General features: G+C 30.1%; 1 protein-coding gene across 7 annotated transcripts; it reads left to right on the top strand.

Moving 5' to 3' along the window:
- The first annotated feature begins 7 nt into the window (after window positions 1-7).
- On the top strand, window positions 8-27,946 carry LOC139099254 (IQ motif and SEC7 domain-containing protein 1-like). Of its 7 annotated transcripts, XR_011545285.1 has the most exons (11): window positions 8-569; window positions 15,283-15,646; window positions 16,979-17,729; window positions 18,102-18,685; window positions 19,054-19,263; window positions 19,347-19,436; window positions 19,575-19,752; window positions 19,994-20,332; window positions 21,964-22,402; window positions 23,138-23,169; window positions 26,642-27,946. XR_011545285.1 is itself a non-coding variant. In XM_070651668.1 (10 exons), the coding sequence occupies exons 2-10, from the start codon at window positions 14,781-14,783 to the stop codon at window positions 20,776-20,778; spliced, it is 2,952 nt and encodes a 983-aa protein (XP_070507769.1). In that variant the 5' UTR covers window positions 8,503-8,821; window positions 14,458-14,780; the 3' UTR covers window positions 20,779-21,445. The 7 variants fall into 7 exon arrangements, 5 of the variants coding, with proteins under 5 accessions (XP_070507771.1, XP_070507772.1, XP_070507767.1 ...); XR_011545284.1 differs by lacking the exon at window positions 23,138-23,169; XM_070651668.1 differs by lacking the exons at window positions 8-569; window positions 21,964-22,402; window positions 23,138-23,169; window positions 26,642-27,946 and adding exons at window positions 8,503-8,821; window positions 14,458-15,013; window positions 20,576-21,445.
- Window positions 27,947-27,966: the final 20 nt, after the last annotated feature.

Raw genomic sequence — 27,966 nt, 5'->3', positions numbered from 1 at the left:
GAGCAAACATCGCAAATGATAAATCGTATTAAATAAAAAAGTGATTCATAGGGAAATTAAGTGAATAAGATATATTTTTGTGATTTAAAAGCATCGAAATATCATTGATAAGTGTAATAAATCGTAAATTATTGTGCAACATAATATTTAAGTGATTTAAAGATGTTGACATGAGAAAAAAAGGAATTGCCTGTTTTTCAACAATAAAAAATATGTTACTAAAAATGTAAATTTACGATGATTGTGTAAATAAAAGTTATATTAAATAGTATCGGTGAATTGTGCACTTGATAAAGAATGCATCAATCGGAAATATTTTTTGCGGAAACGCAAGATAAAAATAATTCATATCAAATGCAATTGAATAATCAGAGTATAAGTCCTGCAGCAACACTCGTTAGTTCCAACATGGATATGAATTATGTAAATTTATTGCGTGAAAATTTTGAGCTTCGAGAACGTAATAATCAATTAATTAAGCTCAACAATACCTTAATGATTGAGATAAGTCAACTGAAACTGGAAATTGATATGCTGGAATTGAAAAAAGCGCTTTCACATGAAGATAGGTAAGTGCTAAAGAAGAAAATAAAAAAGTTTTTCTCGTCTCCTCCTTCTGTTCTCTTTCCCTTAATACACTCGGCTCATTCAATAAGTCAGCTGATTATTATGAATAGATGTCTCGGCGAATAACACCATTAAAATAAGTTTTATTTTTTTATGTATCAGCTTCTACTCATTGTCTGTTGTGTACTTTTTAAATGCCTTACACATTATAATGTTTTCATATCTTATCATAATTTTTTTCTGTGTTTTGTGGAGCTCATAGCTGCAATAAATAAATGACTCACATTTTAATTATTTTTTGTTATAGCTATAAAGCTCTTTTTTTTTTGTTGTTTTTTGTCTCAAACAATGTATATTTAAACTGTATGTCTTCCTCATATTTTTCTTAGTGCCTTAGATGTGCATACGGAGAGACAAGAATAAATAATAAATAATTTTAATATGTAAATCTTAATAAAAATTAGTTTACACTATAAATGCCTGTAATGCACAAACACACACGATAATTGACGTATATTTCATTATATATTTTGATCAATAATTTATCGTGTAATGTTTTTTTATCGCAAAAATTGTGTATGCAGCTGCAAATGAGTGAAAACATGAGACATTTCTTCTCTTAACATAAACATAATTAATGTGCAGGTGATCGATAAATTTTGCCATGCGAATATACACTTTTTAATTTAGTACCTACAATTTACATCGTTTGCTCATTTTATGACATGGTAATTGAGCTAAAGTGCACATGTCCTTTTTAAAAAACACCAAAGACGGCAGTACGTAATTTGTTGCCAAACGCAAGAAGCAATTTTCAATGACATGTGCGGCCAATATGTTGATAAAATAACAAATATTGACGGAAAGAAGCATTAGAAATTGCGGAATATATTTTTTTGTGCATTTTTTCTTTGTTCTCAAAGCTTGGACACTTGTTCTTAGTGATGGAGTTACTAAGGGTGTATTTTAAGGAATAACGAACTTTTTAATTTTAAATTTCATTTCTTGGAATTATTGGAATACTGGAATGGAGTAACGAATTTTGTAATTTTGAATTTTATTTGCTAGAATTATTGGAAAACTGGAAGTAACGAACTTTGTAATTTTGAATTTCTTTTCTGGGATCATTGGAAGATTGAAAGTAACGAACTTTATAATTTTGAATCTTATTTATTGGAAATTTTGGAATATTGGAATGATTTCCGGAAATTTTCTTCATCTTACTGGAAGTTGCAGATGAAGCAACCAGAAATAAATCTTAAAATGTCAAAAAAATGCGTGAAGTAGCGTGAAAAATTAAGTCACATTAAGACCTAAGCTTTACTAGGCATTAACGTAATAAGAAGGCTTTATTAAGTCACAAAATTCGATAAATCTTCCTCAAGCTTAAACAAAATTCATCGCTAATTAATAAAAACTACATTTTCAAGTTCAACATGGTAATTTACCAAGTCCTATCCTTGTGACATGTTTTTTCAATAAACAGAGAAGAGACTCAACAAAAAAAGAGCAAATAAACACTCATATTGAGGCATTTTGAGGATTTCTTACCCAGAAAGAATCCCAAAAAGTCGTCATAAATTCATAAAAAAAGAGATGACGGGTTTAAGGATGAAATATTCTTTTTTTTTGCAACTTGGTCACATATTTGTCCTATCTAAATCTTAATCTTCTTCTTACCTGATTCAATCGTCATGATATCGTACATCATTATCTTATCAGCCTTAATTTAGCGTAGATAAAAAATTCTCGCATTTTTTTTTATTGTTTTTACCTTAAACTTAAGTTGTCGACAAATATGAAAGAACCTGCACCAAAAAAAGGGGTAAAAAATGCGACAAGAGAGATTACCTCAGAATTTAATAGACAGATGTGTGTGCATGTACATGAAATAATTGTTTCCTACATAACCCAAAAATATATAAAAATGAGAATATTTTGATATTCTTTCTACGCTTGCTGGTGGCACAATTTGTCAACGAGGCACACATTTTTCTCATTCATTTGTTTTATAAATTAATATATATATAAATGTACAAATCTCCCGCATAAGCCCGTAAGAAAAGGAAAAATAAATAAAAAGGCAGTAAGAAGAAGGAGGCAAAAAAATCTCATTCTATTTTTCACATGATTTTTTACTTCGCGACAATCTATTGCTTTTCTATTAATTTTTGACGACTTAGAAGACTATAACTTCGATTTATATTCATTTGATGTGACACAGATAGCTTCCAATACCTTTTAAAGAAAGTCGTCGTTATTAAAGCATTTTTAACGATTGCTTAATTTTTATATTCAATCTATTCGATCGACCTTCAAAATCTGTACATTTTTTTCGTGGTAAGGTTACACGTTCAATAATCTAACTCTGTTAATTTTTATTTTTACTGTATATTTATTTCTTGTATGTCACATGCTATGGCCATATGATATTGAAAACAGCAGTGCTTTGACTTTTATGGTCTGTTTTAAGGCTTATTTATGAGTAAATTATTCTGTTAAAATTTAATGATCAAAATATATTTGAGAATGTTCGTTAAAATTTAACGGTCAAAGTATATTTGAAAATTTCGTTAAAATTTAACGGTCAAAAAATATTTGAAAATTCCACCAAAATTTATCTGTCAAAAAGTATTTGAAAATTTCGTCAAAATTCAACGGCCAAAATTTATTTAAAAATCTCGTTAAAATCTACCAGCCAAAAAATATTTGAAAATTTCGCTAAAATTTAACGGTCAAAATATATGTTGAAATTTCGTTAAAATTTACCAGAAATCATTTGAAAACTTCGTCAAAATTTAACGGCCATAAAATATTCAAAACCTTCGTCAAATCATTTCAAACATTTCCTGACCGTTAATATTTTAATTTAATTTTAATCAAATTTTAATTTTTATTGCCAATTCTCTTGAAATGGCCTTAGTTTGAAATCTTAGACAATCGATGTCGAGACGATGATTTTTCTATATTTATTACCATTACACATTAATAATGCAGAGTGTAGAAAAGACAAAACAACAACAAAAAAGAATAAAAATATTTAATATATTCCGTACATAATTATATAATTTGGTTATGTGTATAAATATATATAAATCTTAATAATTCCCGGTCGCTGGATCGATGTAGGAGATTTAAAGATGTTGTTTTTAAAAATACTCACATTTCTTCACCAGAAGTCTCTTTTTTCGTCGACGACACAACGATGCTTGAAATAGCAATAATCATTTGGAAATGTCATTAACATTCAGCCATGGTTATATATAAACTGCTGCTTAAGCAAATGCGGCAAAAAATTTTTTTTATAGATTAAAATTAAACTTTTTTTTTGCCTTATTAGAATATATGTACATATATGATGAGACTGTCTCGTAAGGTCATCAACGTCTGTAACGTGTATCACGTTGTGCCTAAATTCAGGCGATTCTTTTTTCAAAGTCGCGAATTAATTTTTCCGTTAAAAATATTTCTAGCAACTCTGCAGAGTCATCGCGTTACCGGAAAATGAGTAGTTTACGTTTTGTTTGCAATTCTCTCAATTTTTTTAAAAAAAGCTTCTCAGTTGCTGAGCGTTGCCGATAAGCGCTGTAGAGAAGACCCTAAAGTATACAATTTATTACAACTATTAACATTAATTGTCCTTTTGTGTGATTATCACTTGGACAACAATTCACCTCATTATGTAAATGAACTCTCTCTCTCGGAAGAACATGAACTGCCCGCTGTTAATAGTCGTGTAAATTTGAATTACAAACTGCTGCTTTTTGTTTTATTTAATCAGGTGATTCAAGCTCATTTTTCCCAAGTTGGCAATTGTCCGAAATCAACTGAACTTTTTTTTCATCAGAATATTGCTTACTTCCAAATGACTAACAATAATGTGCTCAAACGTGATTTTTTTTTTTGGTATGTAGGTGGAATAGAGACATCTCCATATTCAATCTTTGAATCGCCGGTAGCGCCTAAAGAATTACACAATATTCTTAATTTTACCGTTATTATTGTAATTGTGTCCTGATATTTTTACTTAAAGTACTGAAATATGATACCGATTGAGTCGTGGAACTTGATGATACTTTCTAAGAATTTGTAATCCTTTTGAAATTGTGTAACTGCTCATTTTTTAGAAGCGGATGTTGATGAGTTAAGGGTTTGAATGTTTTTTTGATGCCTCAAAGCGATGTTTTTTGTGTTAAAAAATATGTCTTGAGATTGAATATCCTGTACGGCATGGAATTAATCATTTGTTATACTAATGAATTCAGCTAGTAATTGGAGAAATGACGAAGCTAATGAATTTGATTTAAAATATTTAATTTTTCTTGGTTTATTCCGGTTGGTATTTTGCATATTTCATGCAGTTATTAATGATTTATTTGAATGGAGAAAGAAATTTTTCAACGGTTTTCAAAAATTTGAATTTTTGTAGCTTTCAAAAATATAAATTGCACTAAGTTTGACGGTTTTCAAAAATTTAAAATTCAAATTTTTAACGGTTTTCAAAAATTTGAACTTTAAAAATTATAACGGTTTTCAAATATTTGAATTTTAATCATTCAAACGGTTTTCAAAAATTTGAATCTCAGTAGAACTTTAACGGTTTTCAAATATTTAAAATGTATCAAGTTAACGATTTTCAAAACTTTGAATTTGAGTAGATTTCTAAGGGTTAAAATTTTGAATTTCCGAAAATTTTTAGCAGTTTTCAAAAATTTGAATTAATTAAATTTAACCGTTTTCAATTATTTGAGCTTCTGTAGATTTCTAACGAATTTCAAAATTTTGAATTAATATAAATTTATTCAAATTTCAAAAATGCGTTACAATTATTCATAATTTTACAAATCTGTTCAACAACAATCTGAATTACAATGTCAATGTCCAGAAACAATGTTAATTTAATTCATTTTATTGTTTATTTCTGCAAAAATCAAGAACATTATTCAAAAAAATACCTAAAAAAAAATTTAAAATCGTTTTGTAGACTAAAAACTTAAACGTTCAAAATGTATTTGAAAACTTCGTTAAAATCAACCAATCAAAAAATATTTGAAAGAAATTTTTAAAAGTCCAACATTAAAAACTTGCACCTTGACCATTTCGTCATAGTTCTACGGCAAAAAATAGGGCGCGAAGCTTTGATGAAGTCTCGGATTAATTTTTACCAGAAATCATCAACTTCGTTGTAGAATTATACGATATGGTCATAAATGTTTTCAAAACATGTGTGGTCAAATCATTTCAAACATTTCCTGACCGTTAATATTTTAATTTCCCTTTTAGTCCATCATAAAACGAGGTTTTTTTATTTTTATTGCCAATATCTCTTGAAATGGCCTTAGTTTTTAGTCTTAGAAAATCGATGTCGAGACGATGATTTTTTATAAAGTATTTTATTTTCATTACACATTCAATATATGCTTTTTGTTTTTAATTCAGACAAAACAGGATTAGCAAAATTAGTATAGCAATATCTCATTAATCGTAGTGTTGTAACGGGTGCAGTAAATTTTCACGCCTTCACTCGCTTCGCTTCGTTCAGGTCGTAAAAATTTGTGAGCTTCGCTCAACCAAATCCGAACTGCATTCGAACTATTTAAGTTCGAGCTTCGCTCTAATTAGATCACAGTCTATTAGAATTAGACTCCACTTCGCTTCGCTTCGTTCGCCTGACTGTTAATGTCTCTTTTTTCGTCGACGACACAACGATGTTGAAAAAGCAATAATCATTTGGAAATGTCATTAACATTCAGCCATGGTTATATATAAACTGCTGCTTAAGCAAATGCGGCAAAAAAAATTCGCTTTTCGTTAGATTAAAATTAAACTTTTTTTTTGCCTTATTAGAATATATGTACATATATGATGAGACTGTCTCGTAAGGTCATCAACGTCTGTAACGTGTATCACGTTGTGCCTAAATTCAGGCGATTGTTTTTTCGAAGTCGCGAATTAATTTTTCCGTTAAAAATATTTCTAGCAAGTCTGCAGAGTCATCGCGTTACCGGAAAATGAGTAGTTTACGTTTTGTTTGCAATTCTCTCAATTTTTTTTTATAAAAAGCTTCTCAGTTGCTGAGCGTTGCAGATAAGCGCTGTAGAGAAGACCCTAAAGTATACAATTTATTACAACTATTAACATTAATTGTCCTTTTGTGTGATTATCACTTGGACAACAATTCACCTCATTATGTAAATGAACTCTCTCTCGTTCGGAAGAACAGTGAACTGCCCGCTGTTAATAGTCGTGTAAATTTGAATTACAAACTAGCTGCTTTTTTCGTTTTATTTAATCAGGTGATTCAAGCTCATTTTTCCCAAGTTGGCAATTGTCCGAAATCAACTGAACTTTTTTTTTAGATCAGAATATTGCTTACTTCCAAATGACTAACAATAATGTGCTCAAACGTGATTTTTTTTTTTGGTATGTAGGTGGAATAGAGACATCTCCATATTCAATCTTTGAATCGCCGGTAGCGCCTATAGAATTACACAATTTTCTTAATTTTACCGTTATTATTGTAATTGTGTCCTGATATTTTTACTTAAAGTACTGAAATATGACACCGATTGAGTCGTGGAACTTGATGATACTTTCTAAGAATTTGTAATCCTTTTGAAATTGTGTAACTGCTCATTTTTATAAAAGCGGATGTTGATGAGTTAAGGGATTGAATGTTTTTTTGATGCCTCAAAGCGATGTTTTTTGTTGTGTTAAAAAATGTCTTGAAATTGAATATCCTGTACGACTTGGAATTAATCATTTGTTATACTAATGAATTCAGCTAGTAATTGGAGAAATGACGAAGCTAATGAATTTGATTTAAAATATTTAATTTTTCTTGGTTTATTCCGGTTTGTATTTTGCATATTTCATGCAGTTATTAATGACTTAATTTTGAATGGAGAAAGATATTTTTCAACGGTTTTCAAAAATTTGAATTTTTGTGGCTTTCAAAAATATGAATTGCAATAAGTTTAACGGTTTTCAAAAGGTAAAATTTTAATAGTTTTATCGGCTTTCAAAAATTTAAATTTCAATACATTTTTAATTATTTTCAAAAATTTGAATTTCAGTAAGTTTAACGGGTTTCAAAAATTTAAAATTCAATAGATTTTTAAAGGTTTTTAAAAATTTGAATTTTAAAAAGTATAACGGTTTTCAAATATTTGAATTTTAATCATTCAAACAGTTTTCAAAAATTTGAATTGTATCATGTTAGCGGTTTTCAAAACTTTGAATTTGAGTAGATTTTTAAGGGTTAAAATTTTGAATTTCAGAAGATTTTTACCAGTTTTCAAAAATTTCAATTTATTAAATTTAGTCGTTTTCAAATATTTGAGTTTCTGTAGATTTCTAACGGATTTCAAAATTTTGAATTATTATAAATTTATTCAAATATTAAAAATGCGTTACAATTATTCACAATTTTACAAGTCTGTTCAACAACAGTCTGAATAACAATGTCAATGTCCAGAAACAATGTTAATTTAATTCATTTTATTGTTTATTTCTGCAAAAATCAAGAACATTATTTAAAATAATAATAATAATTCTTTCAAAAACAAAAAAAGTACTGTTGAATATTACAAGAATCAAGTATTGTGTATTGAAGTCAATGAGATCGCACATGATTAACCACCCTCTGTCACCAGATAATCTGTGATGTGAATAAGCTCATTACTCAAGGAAAAGATTTTGCTGTAAAAATGAGAAAAAGAGCAAAACAAAAAATTTAAATTCTATAACTTAATAATTCTAGATTTCATTAAGTTCTGCCTCTCTCCGTCTCTCAATATTTACTCCAATACTCAGAAAATAAATTTAATTATTCGTCATGCTTCCATATATTTTTATATTCCCACACGAAGTATCAATCAAGTAGTTGTGGTAGTAACGAGAAAAAAACTATTCAAAAAAAAACTTTTAAACATTTAACAGAGAAGAAGTGGTCGCGGTTCGGTTCGGTACGGTTTTAGTGTCTCGTTGCTTAACTGTCGTTTAATTTTATTTATTTTTATTCTTTCAATAATTTCGACGATTTACCAAAAAAAGTATGGAATATGAAAATTAACGTCTGGTGACAATTGGAAGTAAAAATTTTTTTGTTCGAGTGACTAATTAGTGACACAAGTTAATTAAAAAACAGAAAAAATTATCATAATTTAATACCACTGTATTTACACAGTTGTATAAGGGCAGCAATTGGATGCTTCAATACACAAAACTATAATAACTAAATACAAGCGATAAAGTAGGTCATAAAACAACATAATGTTTGGTAAAAACAAAAAAAAAAAAAAAAAAATAAAATGCAGAAGCAAATGTAAAAAAATATCAAGAAGAAGAATCCGAGTCAAGTGTATTCAGAATCATGAGAAAATGTTGCTAATAACAATAATAATAATGCGCAACGAGTGAATGAAAAGTGAGAGTTTTTTTTTGTGTATTCAAAAATAGATGCAATTAAGAGATGTTGTTGAGAGTCATGTACTTATCTATCATATGTGTGCTGTGCTGTATTTCTACACGCATACATTACTAAACAGCAACAGCTACAAGAAATACTAAATAAATCTTCTGAATTAAAAGCATCTGAAAATAAAAACAATATTGATGATGATGGTGATGATGTACAACTTGAATGAGTCATGAATTTCAACAGAAATATTGAATGTTTTTCTTCTACAACAAGTCACTACAACGACGATTTTTTTTGTTTAGTGCTGCTTAAGTCGCTATATGCTTTATACACTTTGACTTAATGGCTAGTTTGCCGGTTAGATCAATTTACAAGTTGCGGAAATCTTGCTGATTTGTATTCTTTGTAAATCTTAAGAATCCGAGACATTCGTATGGAGGAATAGACATAGATGGAAGTATAGCAGCAAAAAAGGGATAAACAGAGTTGCAAAACAGACAAAAACCGTACAAATTCTTGATAATTTGTAAGGTTTTGTAGGAAAAACCATACAAATTATCGAATTATCGAATTTATACGGTTTTTGTCTGTCACAGGTGCCCGTTTTGCAACTCTGGACAAAATCCGAACAATTTCTAAATAATAAGTGATTTTCGTCTTATAAAACCATACAAATTATCAAAAATTTGAACAGTTTTTGCCTATGGCAGGTGCCTGTTTATCAACTCTGGATAGAAGTTCTTAGAAATTCTAATGTATTAAATTATATTAATTAAATCCATTCGTTGAGAATTTCTGTGATGTATTGCTTGAGATTAGAATCTCTTGTGATTCTAATGAAGCACACTTAGAAATGTCAAGAGTTTATCTTAGCTGCTAGCTCGTGACTTAATGAACTTGTTACTAAGATCATAATCATTTGGAATGTCCATACAGAATGAGAATAACAAATAGTTATCATCATTATTAATTAGTAAAGTTTAAATTATAGCTTCAAATAGAATGAAAAGCAGTTGCAGGTCTCAAAGTCAACTTCCAGCTCTGAATTAAAAAGTAATACATCCTCTGTTATTCACAAGAACTTGATCTTTAACATTTATGTCTGCTTTTTACAATTCTGTTTCGAATTTTGACTTGTTAAGCACTAAAAACACTGTTTTTGGGACTTGATTGTAGAACATATGTTACATACCCCCTTCGTAGCATTGCCATTACAGCTTAATGTTTATGGATGTTTATAGAAAACCAAAATTTATTTCAAGACCCTCTTCAATGAGCTTTTATAGTCGCTCTCATGGTCTATTTCCATTTTTAATATCAGATTCAATGTCTTATGGTCTTGGTCTTAATTCACTTTGGTGGCTGTATAGATCAATTGTTGTCTATGTATTCCAGGTCTTAATTAGCCTTTCTGGTACCTAAAGCTGATACTATCGCTAGTTTCCGTCTACTAATTTTTGAATTCCAAGCGCAATACTGTCTCTAACCCCTATCAACCACTAACAGGCTACGACATAGCTTTTAGTTACCGTAGTGGGAGTTCTGTAACAAGAAATCATGGTCTTTGTCTGTTAGGGAACAACCTCTTTCCAAGAGTTCTATGGTCAATGATGTCTAAATCAAAAATTCTTGATTTAGGCTATTTTTCGAATATTAATTGAGTGACATGCTGAGGAAAACTTTGAATTTCGCCATCGAAATGGCTCAAAACCAGTTATCGAGATACCTCCACGTCTTCCACTCATCGTCGCGATATAGTGATTCCTTTGTTCTGCTCGGAGTAGCTGTTATGATCAGCTGATACCTTTAAGCATCATTTTGTACCAAAATTCACTTTCTTTGCTCTAAAAACTCCTCAAACAAGCTTTCGTTCAAATACTTTAATTGCACTCTCGTCTACCACAAAACACCATACCAAAACATTGTTAAATTCCAGCTTAAATCAATCAATACCAAATCGTCCGATCAATCATAATTCAAATCAATTAAATGCGCTTCATTAATGTCCAATCAGCTATAAATTTTCAACGACTATACCTTCATATTTTTCCTTTTTGCACATTGTGTGTTGAAAAACACTATAAAATATAAAGTGAGAATATATACAATGGAAAAACTTAGATATGCTATTAAAGCGCAATGTGCTTAATATGACCTCGACATCGAAAATAAATACTATCGTATCGACTTGTAATAATATGCTTATTAATATGCTCGATTAGGTCTCTATTTTTATATTTATTTTGTTGTTGTTATTTCCCTCTGTTCATCTCATTTGACTTTTGACACTTCTAATAAAGTAAGTGGAAATGAAATGAAAAAAATTGTTGATTATTATTAATAATAGTATAAAACCACATACTCGTGTTGTACTTATGAAATATTGTTTTAAAATATATTGTACAATAGTGTTTGTGTCATAATTAACATTTTTTGAGTACGGCAGACAATCAAGTGTCATTCATACAAATTTGATTTACAAATTCCTTCATAGACTGAGAAAAAAAGATGCAAATTATTTTCCATCATCATCAACCCATCAATTGTTGCTGTCCAAAGAGTCATGTGCACGAAAAAAAAGTACCCAACAGAGCAGAGCAGCAAACAGAGTTGCAAAACAGGCACTTGTGAGAGGCAAAAGCTGTACAAATTCTTGTGTGATAAATCATTTGTTATCTTGCTCTTGATGTTCAAAAACCGTACAAATTCTTGTTAATTTGAAAGGTTTTTATTACAAAACCACGGCACCTGTGACAGACAAAAACCGTACAATTTTTTGATAATTTGTATGGTTTTCTTACAAAACCATGGCACCTGTGATAGGAAAAAACCGTACAAATTCTTATAAAACCATACAAATTACCAGAAAAATTGTACGGTTTTTACCTGCCACAGCTGCCTGTTTCACAACTCTGTAACAGAAGCTTTACCTTCTTCTTTAATTCAATAATTCGTTGCCTGCCTGCTTGCTACTTATGTTTTTACTTCCATTCAATTGCTTTTGTTCGGTTAATTTCGATTTCATCGAAAAAAAAAACAACTTAAAAATTAAAGCAATTTTTAATAAAAATTTCTACTTTTACTTTGGATGTAATTATGTGGATTGCATTAATATAATATTAATAAAATGAAAAGTTATTGGTTGATAATAAAAAATTATGAAAATTTTTTCAATTACTGCAAAAAAGTCATTTTTAAAAAAAATATATGAGTGGAAATGAATAAGTTTCTTTAAATTTTGCTAACTGCAAGAACTGTGCTGTGTATAATATTAATTTTCAACATCGTCAACCTACACTAAATGAAACGTAAATGGTGATGTGCTATAAACAGCGTTCTTTCAAAAATAATATAATAATAATAAATTTACTACATAGAAACAGGAATAAATGGGAAATATAATATAAAAAAGAACTCTTTAGCGCTTTTTTTGTTGATTCTTATAAGTGCTGACTAGGGGCGTAGATAGACATTTAGCTGGGATTTTTGGGGATTCTTGTTTTGTTGTCTTGTAACACACTAGAGGTTGTTCACTTATTGCGCTTCATCAGTGTTGCACAACCTGTGTGTTACGACACACTAGTTTGCCACCAAAAATTATTTAAAATGCCATGAATCGTATGCAGTGTGCGGTTTCGGTCAGAATTACCCATCTTATCCGTATGTCCCTGAAAGTAAAAAGTGAACGACCTCGTAGCAAGTTAAAGAACTTTGTTCAAGAATAAGACGAGGGGGCTTGGTGGTCAGCCACTCCCTCCTGGATATTCAGTCACTCCCGAGTGGACGACACACCTTGCTGATAAGCCTTGGTCGAAGCCGTACACAACATATGGTTCACACTATTGAACTGGATAATTGCTAGCAGGGTAGTATTCAGGGGGGTTTGGTGATCTATGAAAAAAAAAAAATCAAAACCCCTTCCTGAAAAAATTTCTGGATACCTCTCTGATGACTAGTTAATGTCCAGTAAATGGTTTTTCTAACGTATAATGTCCACTCACTACTCCCTTCCTTAAGCTGCCTCTGCTCAGTTCTATTGAATGTCGGAAGAATTTTGTTTGAGCCCCAAACATGGATTTGAAATTCAAGATAACATAACAAACATCCAGTTTCGATTAATTATAGAACTTTACTTGGAACAGAAATGATTTACATATGTAGGCCAAGCTGTAATTTAAAGCAGCCATTGAGCAGCATACAAAGTTTATAATTAAAATGTAAAGTTAACGTTGTGTTAAAATGACTCAAATTGAAAGTGATATAAACAACAGCATGTGATGTGTGATCTGAATGTCAAAGAATTAGAAATTTTTAAAAAGCCTTCATTTCTTTTTTGTCACAATTTAAAAATTAAGTTTCTGTGTATAGTCTGAGTTTTTTTTTAAAAATATAAATGTTCTTATCATTGATAAGTTTTCGTTCAGTTCTTAAATATTATTTGTGGCTACTTGACATTAAGTGTCAAAATAAACAAACATAAAGTGATAATGATGTACGAAATCGTAAAAGACATTCGAGTCATATGATTGAATATTGTCAAATAATAAAATTGCAATTCAGGAGCTAATTGCGCGAAAATGTGCTAAAAGGTTTTTTGTCGTCAAACGCCGTTACTATTGTCCTAAATTTTAATGCTAATTTTATAGGCGAAGTCAAAATTTTAATGATGAATTGTGACGAAATTTGAAGTTTTGAAGGCTGTTATTTCAAATTTAAAATTGTTTTCCGAAAATTCAAATTTTCAAAATTTTGGAAACCAGGAAACATTCAAAATTATGAAAAGCTTTGGAAATTTAAAATAACCTTTAGAATTCAAATTTTTGAAAGCCGTTCCAAAGTTTAAAATTTTAAAAATCAGTAAAAATACAAAATTTTGAAAATCGCTAAAAATTTAAAAAAAGCCGAAATTTTAAATTTATGGGAAACGTTAAAAATTTAAATTTTTAAAAACCGTCAAAAGTCAAAAAAGTTCAAATTTTTGAAAACCGTTAAAAATTCAAAATTATTTTAAAAATTTGTTAAGCTTAAAATTTTTGAAAAACGTTGACATTTTAATGGAAATCTTCAAATTTTTGACAAACATTTAAAGGTTCAAATTCCTTTTTTAAAAATCATTAAGATTCTATTAAAACTAAAATAACCAAAAAAAGCCAATTTTCTCATTATTCTGTGACTTTGATTGAATACACTTTATCCATCTCTTAAAGCATGATTATTCAAAAACTCGATTTCATCTGAATCCAAACTAATGACGATTATTTTTTTGTTGTATAGATTCATATAAGTAAATGGACTTATAGACTTTTGCGGATGATGATGCTTCTTTTGATATTTCTTTACATCTTCTTCTTCTTCATTATTATTTCTTTCTGACAAAACATCATTGTTACGTAAAATGATTTGTCTGAAGGGAAAAATACACAAAAAAGTGTTTTTTTTTAAAGATTTTTAATTCATTTTTTTAATAGTCTATTAAACATATTCACATCTAATCTCACGGTAACGAAGGCAATATTTGTAACAAGCACTTCTATACTTGCAATTGTCCATGAAATACAAAAAGGCAATAAACAAAACAAAAAAACAAAATTTATTCACATATATGACGGTTTAATAAGTAAATTAGACACACGCAAATAGACCACATAAGACAAATTTTTCATGCAAAAAAAATCAGTGAAAAAAAGCCACGAAAAGTAAGGTGAAATAAAAAAATGTGCACATAATGTCGTCCGAATGACGACCTCAACAGAGAACGTAAACAACAACTAACCAAGATTAGTACGAAGCAATGTCAAAGCATTCAATAAAGTCGATAGACTCGACAAGTGTTGCTAGTGAAAGTCGAAGCGGATCAAGTAGAAATTCGGTAATTGTTTATCTCGACGAAAATGGAAATCAGTGTAAAGAACCGCGAGTACGTAAAGTCGTGGGCCATCATGCACGACACGTTACGGTTATTAATTATTCACGACGTCATAGAGAATCGCATACACGAGTGCAACATCATGTCACTACAGTCAGGTAAAATAAAGACTAATGGACAAGCTTTATTTGTATTTGTTTCATTATTTTCTCACTCATTTGAAATATTTTGTATACACAATGAAAAGTAATGACAATAACAATGTAAATGTTTGAAATCAGCTGAACGCGCCACAGAAAAAAAAGAGAAAGAGAACCGAAAAAAAAAGTCTAATTTTATTTTTTTATGTTTTTCTTTCCGAATGAATTGAAATTGATTGAATTTAATATTTTTTTATATTTTTTTCTCTTCCAAATTTATATTGTAGTTTTCCACAGCCGCGAATGGATCGTTCATTGACAAACGCATATTCTTACTCACCATATTCGATGAGCTATCAAGGCAGCGATGTACAAAGCTATCAAAGCAGTAGTACGCCAAATTTTATGCAAACAGCTTACTCACCGCAATTTCACAATATGCCATCGCCAAATTTTATTGTGACATCGCCACATTTTACTCATACGACAAAATCTAATTCAATTAGATATGGATCGAATAGTGAATTGAATAAGAGAACATCACGCAATCAGAGTCATGGCTATGAGCTATCGCAAGATTTAATGGATAAGCAAATTGAGTTACTTGAAAGAAAGTATGGGGGAAAGATTAGAGCACAACGTGCTGCGCTGGTAAGTTTTATGTCGGTCTTAATTTTACTTTATTTTTTATTTTTACTGCATAATTATTATGCAATAGGCCAGTCAATAATCTGCAATGAAACGAAAAAAAGCAAAAAAAGTTCATTATTTTTGTTTCGAGTCTAGTGGGCTTTAGAGGTTTTCACGTCTCGTGACATTTATTAATATTGCTGTCAAGGAAAAGTGCATTAAGTTGGTAGCAGATTTGTAAAAATTTAAATTGTTTTATGGCTTATGTGAGATTTAAATGCTAAACTTTTGAAATTCAACGCTTTAAACTTTTATGTAAGATTTAAAGTTTTTAACGTATTTGCAAATTTCAAATTTTGTAACGGTCTTGAAAATTTCAAAGTTTCAACAGATTCGTTAGATTTAAATCTTAACTGTTTTGTAAAATTCAAATTTTTAACTATCTTTGTAAAATTTATAAATTTAACGTTTTTGTAAAATTCAAATTTTTACCGTCTTTGTAAGGTTTAAATTTTTGAACGATTTTGTGAATTCAAAGTTTTTAACGGTTTTGTGAAATTCAAAATTTTCAACGGTTTTGCAAGATTTGAATTCAGAGAACTCTCTAAATTTAAATCTTACAACGATCGTTAAATCTATATAATTTTTCAATTTTTTAAATTTCTACTTCCTATTCAAATTCATAATGAAAATCCAATTAAAATCGCATATAGAAAACAATTTTATAAACGATAATTATCCACTTTTCTATAATGTTATAAAAATAACTACCAAAATTGTACAAATTATACGATTTGTGGTTAAATTTATTGCAGTCATTAATATGTTATGTATCGTTCATCTGAAATGTTTTCTGTTTACCATTTTTGCATGAACGAAATTTTCCTATCTAATTTTAATAATAATAAGCTATTTAAATGACACTACATATATTTTAGGAACGAAGCGGTTTATGCTGTTTCAGTGAATTGTTTCGATCCAAAATATTAAATTAAGTCGTTAATGTTTGAATATTGGATAATTTCTATGACCTCTAAACTGCTTATTTGAATAGGAAAAACTTATTCATCGTTAGGTGATATTCATCCTTGGCCATAACAATTTCCATATTAATGAATTGGACATTTGAATAGTGAAATTATTATTATTAATTCACATTTGCTGACGTTTTTGGGAAGGAGTGAAAATATCGTGCAGAGATTATTTTTAGCAGATTATTGACGCAAACAGTTTAATATTGAAAATGCCAATATTATTTATTATCACATCCCAAGTTCTTAGAAAAATGCATAATAGAAAAAAAGATCGAAAAGTCTAAATTTAAACCTCTACTTCTTTTATACCCATTTTTAGGTCATTCAACGTGCATATCGTCGCTATATGTTGAATAAAAAATTTGCATCAATTCGTGCAACAGCAAATGTAAAAACAGAAAAACGTTCCTCGATTGCAAGTAGTAGCAATAATAATAATATGATGATGAATCAACGACTCTCCCAAAGTCAATCAATGGAAATGTATGGAGGAATGAATTATCATCATCATCAGCATCAAACAAACAATGATATTTTAATGAATATAACAAAAGAATCATCGCTACGTTCAGCGACACCGTCACAATACGATCATCAACAACGTATAATGATTAATTCAAGTCCAGCAACACCGACAAGGAATGCAATGATGATGAAATCATCTCCACATCCATATGTGAATTTAATGCATCAACAATATCATAATAATAGTAATACATCACCACATCAGCATCTACAGTACCAAAACAATAGTAATAATACAAGCGCATTATCATTTGGAAGTCCAATTATGATCGATAATAATAGTCAGAATCAGTCATGGAATTCAATAAATCAGCCAAGTCCTGTATCACAGCATTATACAGCCGCACAAATTTATATGAAACCTAAAATTCTTAAACATCAGCAAAACATTCAACCGCAATTATCACCACAATTTACACAACAGCAACAAGTTAGTCCATCGCCCAAGGTTACGCACAAAAAAGTTCCACCCGAAGTTCCAAAAAGAATGCCAAGTACCGTGTCAACAACATCGTTGAAGAAACAAAACGGATTATCAAGATCAGGTATGATAATTAACATCAGTCTTACGACTGTGTATTGCATGAGTTATGGACACAACTTGTATTTACGATGACATACTTGAAAATCTTTTTGATTGGTATTGAGTCGTGACAATTTTATGGCATTCAATAAGTAATGTTTTGTGATTTATATGACTAAAGTGGTGTGCAAAGTACGACTTTTGGTTCACACCTTAAAGAACCTTTTAGTAACCTTTTTGATATTATGATTATCATAGTAGTGATAATTACACTACTTAAGTGATTTATAACAAGAATTATTGCAGGTCATTTAGTTGTCATTACCAAAGTGGTGTTCATAATACGACTGCTGATATCATTCTGTTCATGACTCACATTTTATTTTATTTTTAGCAAACAATGGAAGTTTACAATCAGTGCAATCATCTGGAAGCGAGAGTAGTGCATCACTCGAGAAAATGCATTATGAGAATCTACAAGATATTGGAACTTCACCTTTATGGCGACATAAAGATGATGAAGATGATCAAAATTTTAATCAAGCACAAAGGAAGAATATGGCAACAGAAAATTTTAAATATTCAGAAGTGATAAGAAAGCGAAAATATCGCATTGGACTTAACTTATTTAATAAGAAGCCAGAAAAAGGAATTGAATATTTAGTCAAGAATGGATTCTTAGATAATACGCCGACAGGTGTAGCCAAATTTTTGATCTCACGTAAAGGATTATCGCGTCAAATGATTGGCGAATATTTGGGAATGATACAAAATTCATTTAATATGTCTGTCCTTGAGTCATTTTGTGATGAGCTTGATTTGTCAGGAACAGCTGTCGATGTTGCACTTAGGAAATTTCAAAGTTATTTTCGTATGCCAGGCGAGGCACAAAAAATTGAAAGACTTGTTCAGGTGTTTAGTCAACGTTATGGAAAATGTAATCCAGAAGTTGTCGGAAAACTTCGATCAGCTGAGACGGTAAGAAGAAATGACATAATTACATCCGAAAACGAATTTACTTTGTCATGTTAATTAGTTAGTCAGGAATTTATCAATCTTGTGAACTTGAAATGTATTTTGCGTCTTATTTGCTTAATATCTTGCTAATTTGCATTATTCATTGATGACTACATATCTGAAATAATTAAGATTGATGTCTAATGGCTCTAGGTGATTTATAACGGAAATTAAATTTTCAAATTTATTTCGAAGGGCAATTGCTATGAAAATTTAAATTTTTCAAATCCGTTAATGAGATTTAAATTGCATTAAAAGACATGTGTTACAAATTAAATGCAAATCATTTCCAATGATTAATCTACATCATTGAACGTATTTTATTTTAGATCTTCATACTGGCTTTCGCAATTATCATGTTAAATACTGACTTACATACACAAGCACTAAAACCTGAGAAACGGATGCGATGTGAAGATTTCATAAAAAATTTACGTGGCGTTGACGATTGTGCAGACATTGATCGAGATATTCTTGTGGGAATTTATGAGCGTGTGAAGGCAAATGAATTCAAACCAGCTTCCGATCATGTAACACAAGTAAGTGTCTATGACTTAATATTTTTGATTGAATGGACGGATACCAATTAATTTATTTCATTCTCATTCTTTTCTCAATTCAGGTAATGAAGGTACAAGCGACAATCATTGGCAAAAAACCCAATTTGGCATTACCACATCGTCGTTTAGTGTGTTATTGTCGATTATATGAAGTAGGTTGAAATTTTGAAATGCCATACAACATTTTATTATTATTATTGTAGCCACACAGTGTCGACGTCTTGATGACGCAACTTTTTTTTTAATTACTACTTATAAACATTATTTTTTTTGCTTTATTGCACATGTAGGTACCAGATTTGAATCGTAAAGAACGACCAGGAGTTCATCAACGTGAAGTATTTCTATTTAATGACATTTTGGTTATTACGAAAATATTTAAAAAAATCTCCAAGACATCCGTAACTTATTCATTCCGACAATCATTTGCACTACCTGGTATGGTTGTGTCTCTATTAAAATCATCAAGTAAGTTGTTAATTAAGTTATAATATAGAATATATATCAAGTGTTGCATATTCATGATGAGAATTAAGCAATTTATGATGAGAAATGATTATAAACTTTTTAAAATTGCGTTCGGTTCATTCTGATGTGCATAATGCAATATAAAATTCTTAATGAAATTTGTTATATATTTTTCTATATATGTGAAATTTTTAATTAATTGATTTTTTCCTCTTCTCTCGTCTGCTCTACAACATCGTAGACTATCCACATAGCATACAACTTTTAAATCGTGTCGATAATAAAGTTCTTGTAACATTTAATGCACGAAACGAACACGATAAATGCAAATTTGCTCAAGATCTTGAAGAGAGTATTGCTGAAATGGATGAAATGGAACAGATACGAATCGAATGTGAATTGGAGAAGCAAAAGAATACGAGAAATTCAAGAAATTTAAAATCATCCTCGAACGAACATCGAGATAGTGGTTATGCTGAAATAAAACATAAGCACAAGTCGAAATCATCACCGATTGCAAAACACGCACAAAATAATAATAAACATTTAAGTAATTCTCTACTGGACATCAATGAACAATGTAAGTATCTAACGGTTGGAAGGAATTTGAATTGAATATTTTTTCAAAATTTAACGGTTATATTTTTTTTGAATTTTATGTTTCTTCAAAATTTCAACGGTCATTTTTGAATTTCTATGTTTTTCAAAATTTTAACGGTCATTTATTTTTTGAATTCTTTTTTGCATGCTTTTGGGCTTTAAACTCATTCAAATTTTAGAAAATTCGTTAGAAATTTAATGTTTTTGTGTGTCTCTCTTTCAGTTACAGGTGATACTAATAATAATAGTAATAATAAGTATGACAAAAACAGACGTGCATCAGTTTGCTCATTAGATAGTGGCACATCGCTTTCATTCCTATCATCAAATGGAACGAGACATAGTGATAATAATAACAATAGTAATACAAAACAATTAATCCTCATGCCAAATTCGCCACTGGCAGCGCGATCGACAGAAGTTTAAGGAGATATAAAGAATTATGCGATATACGTACACTAATCATTTTATGTGTATTTTTAAAAAGTTAAAAAAGAAATTGGACAATTTTATTAATAATTTATTTTCCTTAAAAAAATTTTAAAAAAAGGATCAAGTTAGTGAAAAAAAAAGTTAATAATAATTAAATAATTCATTTCCTTAAGATTTAACGAAAACTAAAGAAAATTTTCAAAGATAATTCATTCATTCTAGTCGGTTGACAAAATTTGTTTAGGATGGTTAGTCATAATGTTGGAAGAACCAGTATTGTTAGGAACACGTGAATAGGAATTTACATTGAAAGACATAAAAAAACACTTAATAAATTTAGGTAAAATTGAAGAGAAGATTTGACATAGTTAATAATATTAATAAGAAAGGTTCCATAACTTTTCCAAAATAAGTATAAAAAAAATGAATCACAATCAAAGAAACCTTAGATACAAGAGATGATAAAGCAATCAAATCAATTCTTTTCCTCTTTCCATATCTAAAAAGTATATCTATGTGGCCTATAATTATGTAGTTACAAAAAAAAAAAAATGTGTATTTTAAAGTCGTTTCATATTATTCTGACTGTTAATTCTCTTTAAATATATTTTTAAAAACTGAGAAGATATAAAAAAAAATAAAGTTTAATAGTCTCATTCAACTATGTTGCATTTTCACTATCGTTTCAACTGTTTTGTTTATGTTTTTTTACTCCACTCTCGTTCATTCGGTTTTTCCTCTTTTCCTCCTTGTTGTTTTCAATTCATTCATTTCTTCACACAGGACACGAATGCTGGCACTTTTCATATGCTTCGTTTTGAACAACTAAAAAATTTTATAGTAGGTGCTTATAATCTTCGTTTAAAGGAGTTGAATGTGAGCTGAACAGTTTGTCTTGGATGGTTGTTTTGGTTTTCTATTTGTGCTGGCTTTATCAAGGCTTTATGGATTTTTGGTGATGGATTCATATAGGTTTATTTCAAACAAAATATAATTTGTGGACGTTCAACTGCAGATCTAAGGCTTCATTGCTTCATTTTAAATTTATTTCATCAATCAAAGTATCCTTTGTTTACATTTTGCTTCAAAAATTTCATCCTTAACCTAAAAATACAAACAAAATATTTCAAATTTGATTATTTTGGAAATTTTAATTAATTTGGTGTTTTTATCATTCAGTGGATACTTTATCTCCCTAAATCTAATTCATCAAACCTTAATAATTGTCTACAGAATGGAGAACACTCAAAAATCACAAGAAAAAGCTCAGAATTCAAAAAAATTGTATTCAAAATTCAAAACATTCAAAGCATAACCTAAAGATCAAACATCCAGCCGTGGGATCTACTTAATCGTCGTGGGATCAGCTCGATATGGCCATTGAAACTTAATCAATCAATCAAAAGTCAAGAAAATAGAGCTTAAAGAACAGCAAAGCAAATAAAACAATTTATAAGGATATTGATTCCGAGCGACACAATGGCAGTCAAAACGGAAGCGGCTTCCATTTAATACCAAATAAAAGAGGCTTCTAAGTTGTTCAGGCATGCTGATATAAATCCAATTCAAAATAGAATCAACCTAAAATTCACAACAATCAACAGCAATCCTCAAGAAAGTAAGTAACAACGTTTTAATCACCCATCCTACCAAGCCTTCCTTACCATTTTTTCTCTTGGCTCGAAGCAATAACACGGCTGAATATACATGCAATGGAACGATTTTAATAATTCCTCCTTTTTTTTCTGTGCTGAGTTCCATTTTCAAAAAAAGTACAGTACCATCCATTCAGTTTTAATGTGAGCCTCATAGAGAACGCTACGAGTTAAAATTTCAAGCGTGTGGATTATAAAAAAGGAAAGGAAATTATTTTGGTCTCGAGCGGTATAATTATTCTTGACGTGGTGGAATTTACTTCATCCTCACGCGTCGTATATACGCGTTTGTGAGATTTTTTTTTAAGGAAACAAACTTTGATTCTTTGGTAAATTGCGTAATTTTGCGAATGGCAATAATTTAGTGTCACAGAGGGAAAGCTTGTTCTTGTGACTGTATCATTAGCATAAAGCGTGTGAAGCAGCAAGGAATAATTTTCTATATCATTAAAAAAACTACAAAGTTGTGAGTTGCGACGACTATTGTTGAGAGATAGGACGTGAACGAAAGTAGAAGGAAAAAGTTATGAAATTTGTAAAAATATTGATTTTGTGTATTTGCTTTGTATATACTACTGAAGGTAATTTGCTTATGAGTTAGCTGCTAGACTATAAATCAAAAAAAAACTAGAAAAAGAAATTACTGATTTTTATATGAGATACTTAATTTTTTCTGTATACTCGCCTATATTTCATAGCGTTTCACAACTTTCGGATCAGTGAAAGAAAAGTAAGTAAAACTAAAGAAGAGAAGAAAGAAATTTAAATATTTTTTTATGTTCACAATTCACGTTTTGACTTGATAGCAGCAGCAACAAAAAATATTAAGAGTCGTAAAAAATGTTTATTATAGGTTGATGGCTAAGGTGCATATTATACCTCTAATTAAGGCTGTCGAGTTCTTGAAGATCTTTGAGTTGAGATAACTTTTAAACCAAATTTAACGGATTTTTGAAGTTTGAATTATTTTTAAATTAAACTTGAAAACCATGTTTTGAATTTTATGCAAATTTAACAGATTTTCAAGATTTGAGTTATTTTTAAATTTAACAGATTTTTAGTATTTGGATTTTATTCAAATTTAATGGATTTTTGAGAGTTAAATTTTAACTGATTTTGAAGTTTTGAATTTTTTCAAAATTAACAGATATTCAAATTTTTAATATTTTTTTAAATTCAACAGATTTTTAAAATTTGAATTTTCTTTAAACTTAACGGACTTTTAAAACTTGAATTTTCTTCAAATTTCATTGATTTTCAAGTTTTGAATTTCATTCAAAATCAACTGTCATTTTAGTTTTTAAAATTCAAATAGGCATAGTATATAGCCCTGTTTAATTCAATGAATTTCCAAAGTCACTGTCCATATAAAATTGAAATCTGATCAGCTAAAGGACCATTGAAGAATTTAATGGTAAATATCAGAATTTGAAGTCGACTTGAGTACGATTGGGTACGACTTGAATACCCTAAAAACTAAGGTTTGTCCAAAATAGCAAGCCTGTAACTTTGGCCGAACTAAAAGGTACAGCTGGTTAAAAAAACTGGTTAAAATTTGCAAAGATTCTTTTTCTGTTGACTCTTGTGAAGTATAACATTTCATACAAATTTCAATTGATCCTTAGCGAGCTGTGCCGCACTCAATTAGGCTTCGGTTTCCAAAAAATCCATATCTGCAAACTACCCCTTGAACTTGAATCAAGTCACTTGTCCAAATCAATGAATAAGTGACAAAAAAATCAATTCCGAATTTTAATCTCCAAAACCTTCAAACTTCATTGAAATCACCAAAAAAAAAGTCGTTAGGATTAAAAATTAACGATTATTTACATACCGGATCATTCAACCGTAAGCCTAATAACGAGTAAATTACACAATTTTTAGTAATTAAGTTAATTATAGCATGTCTATTGTGAATTACACCGATAAGATCTTGCCAGGAATTGACCTAGACTTTATCAAATATTTAGACTCTATTTTTTTTTTGGCCTGTAAATGAATAATCAATTCTTTGGTATAGGACCAAGTGATACAAGTCGTCTATCGTTCCACAACAACAAAAAAATCAGATAAAAGACATTAAAGCTAAAGAAGTGAAATGAAGCAAAAGTTTTATGGCCATTTAAATTAATATATCGTTATGGTTTTCATTTCTGACATTATCATTGCTGTTTATCAAAAAAAAAAGAAGTAACTCAAAGCTTTATGCAGAGTGTGGCCGTCCCGAATTTGATTGTCGAAGAAATCGAACATTTCGAACTCAACTTATTTTAAAATAAAAATTTACGTTACGAAGAAAAGTATAAATAACGGTCAAAAAAAATTTGAATTTTAGCGACAAAAATTTTTTTTTAAAAAAAATTAACAGTCGTTTTTAAGAAAGCCACACTCTGGCTTTATGCTTTACAACCGAGGAGCTTCCACACACTCGACATACATTTCTCAAATAAAAAATATACAATCTAAAGCCTAGAACATAAGAAGTACATTGCACGATTTTAAAAATCAATAGGATATGGCATATATTGATTTTCATCTTAATAATTGCACTCATTTCATTCCTACATATATGTGTTTATGCTCAATATTCTCAATGCAATTGTCATTTCATATTATGTTGCTACCATAAACATATTTTTCTTCTTGTTTTTTTTCAATAATGCTTTAGCCTATTTTTCAATGGTTGCTTTCTTCAATTAAATGTATTTGTCCTTTTTTTATTTGTAAGGATTTGCTGAACAATTTCAAATAGTTAATTCTCTTGGGGATTTGTTTGTAAATGACGTCAATTGGAAGATTATATTGTTGGACTCTTACGATTACCTTTTTATCGCTTTTACTAAATAATTGTTGAGCGGCAAGAAAAAAAAAAAAATGGGTGCAAAAATGGGACGAAATCAGCCGTCTTATTGCGGTAAGGGCAACTTTAGGATGCAATAGCGATTACTTTGTGCTGTTCAGTTTTGGATCTTTAATGAACGTTATCGAACCATAATCCTTTACTAACATGCTTACTTCTTAGACAACGTCCATAGACAGCTCTATATTTCGATAAGTTTGGCCAGTTCGGGACTGAAACTCTAGCGTCCTTATCAAAACATCCAATCCAGGATCATTTCAGTCTTATACTCGATCTTTTGCCATCCCCAAAATTTGCAAATGTTGCTCTATATACTGGGGCACCTGAGGTCATCTGTTCAAATAACCTGCCCAAAACCTTACTGGCATATACTCTGTAAATATAAAAATAATTTTAGACAATTGAAGTGTCGGAGGAGAGTAGGATCTGGGGTATATAGTCATATGAACATAGACCTCAGATAGAAAATCTATAGAAGAAAGTTCGATTACCACCAGAGGACTATCTCTTAATCATTACAGGTCATTATGACAGTGATTTGTACAATACTCATGAGAAGCAATGCTTAATTTACTGTCTTTGTGGATAAGAATTAAATCCTAGCATCCTCTAATGGTAATACTTTCTGATTGTACTGCTATCATCTTACCATTTGATCTAATTCAATGTTAGACTTTAGTATCCCTAATCCTACAATTTGCATAAACTTTCCTCCTTACTTTGACCGTCTGAAGCCGGATCTATTCTTCAAAACCGCCTAATTCAGGATATTAAGTTGTTCTTTTCTATACAATAAATCATTCAAATTAAGGAGGACTCCATTGTCTGCAGGCGTCTAAATTTTAGTGTATACGCCTTCTTGAACTTTTAGAGTACGGATTCACAAAGACCTGCCAACGTTGAAATCAATGAATATTTCAGTCTTTCTTGTGAGGAATATGCATAATAAAAGAAATATGAATCTTAAAATCGTTATTTTGATATGAGCAGCAATGAGTAGTTTGAATGACTTGACCCTCCTACTGCAATAATATGCAACTATTCTTTTGGTTATGGTTTGTAACACGAAGGTCCATAAGAGGAAGAACAGAAAGCAATTGGAAATCTAACTCGATTCTTAAATTGACATCATTTACAAACTACTACCCCTTTTAGAGATCAAGTTAATTACTCAACCTGATAATCCCTGCAATTAATTGTAGCTCTCAGTAGCATTGGAAGCTATCAGAAGATTAAGGCATTACGGCATAAAATGCGCCAGTAATTTACAGTTACTAAATTACATTTTCATCCTACAATTTACTACGTTTTTCCAATTTCCCATTTTTTTTTCAATCCACAGAAGCACTATCAAATTGATGACCTAAAAAAGCGATTAATACACGATAAAAAGAGTTCCGATGACAACAACAGTAACGTAATTCCGCCATATATACGCAAATATAATCGACGTTTTAAATCAATTTATGAGTCGATGCATAAAGGCAGTCCACATGAGACGAATATGATGATGAATTATGAGAAGAATTTCCGTTCAAAGAAGAATAATGGAAGGGATAAGCATGTTTATGGACATTTTGAGAAATATCAGCATAATCAAATTCATACAAATGAGATACCCGAAAATGACATTTTAAGCGAAATTATACACAAAAGTGGACATCATAAAAAATATCGTCAGCATCATCATCATCATCATCATCATCAACATCATCATAGTAATAAGATCAAAAAGTTAAGAACAAAGCCAGAAGCTGGCATAATGCAGAAGAAGATAAAGATATAAAAAAAAGTATGTTAACAACTAAACACATAATCTTTGATTTATGCACCTGTTAGATCTCAGATTTTTTTGGCACACTTACAAAGTTTATAGACCAGAGAGAGAGAAAAGTATCAAAAAATACTCGACCTTATCGAGCCACTTCAGCGCATTTTTGTCCCAGCGATCAGAAATTGATTATCATTTAACGGTTTTTTAAAATTTAAATTTTCTAACGGTTGCTAAAAATTTAAATTTTTCTAAAGCAACGCTTTAAAAATTCTGCTTATGAAATGAAAAATCATTAATTAACGTACATAGAGATGGATTTGGGCTTCCAAACCAATTGATAACAGAATAAATCGATGACACGGAGCTAATGCTTCAAACTAGAGCTTTCCACGATGTCTGGTTGTTAAGATCTCATTCCGCATCCAGCCAGCCGAACAAAGTGTATTATTTATTCAAAAATGCGCTAAAAATAGGAAGAATACAAGATGATAAAGCATGAATTATGAGCATAGAAGAAAGGAAGAAGTAGAAAATTGTATAAATATTATTATGTAGTCTTTGAGATTATAGCTTTAATCCTCATAAAGTCTCTAAAATAATCCTATATGCTATAAAATAAAAGTAAAACAAAAACCAAAAAAAAAGCAATTTTCCATTGTGAATCCTATACGATGAGCATCTGCTTCCATTCTTCCGACATGAATCGACTAGATTAAATTGAATTTGTTTTGAATAACTTTATGAGGTCAACGATGTTTGTCATTCTGAAGTAGTGGTGGGGAACCTGTGTGTTGTGGCACACTGGTGTGGTGACATGAACCGTACAAATTGTGGGGTTCCGTTCGACGCTTACAACCAAAGTGTGCTGCGGCACCCTGGTGTGCTGCCATGAA

The sequence above is a fragment of the Chironomus tepperi genome, unplaced genomic scaffold (genome assembly GCF_022539635.2).
Source record: "Chironomus tepperi strain 1889 unplaced genomic scaffold, CSIRO-AGI_Ctep_v1 contig_465, whole genome shotgun sequence".
Lineage (NCBI taxonomy): Eukaryota > Metazoa > Arthropoda > Insecta > Diptera > Chironomidae > Chironomus > Chironomus tepperi.
This window is presented reverse-complemented; position numbering and strand designations above follow the sequence as displayed.

Excerpts from the sequence above, each read along its gene's own strand:
- LOC139099254 (XM_070651666.1), top strand. The coding sequence starts at position 298 with ATGCATCAATCGGAAATATTTTTTGCGGAAACGCAAGATAAAAATAAT. Across the intron at positions 17,730-18,101 it reads AAACGGATTATCAAGATCAG|CAAACAATGGAAGTTTACAA; the intron begins GTATGATAATTA and ends TTTTATTTTTAG. Across the intron at positions 19,437-19,574 it reads GTTATTGTCGATTATATGAA|GTACCAGATTTGAATCGTAA; the intron begins GTAGGTTGAAAT and ends TTGCACATGTAG.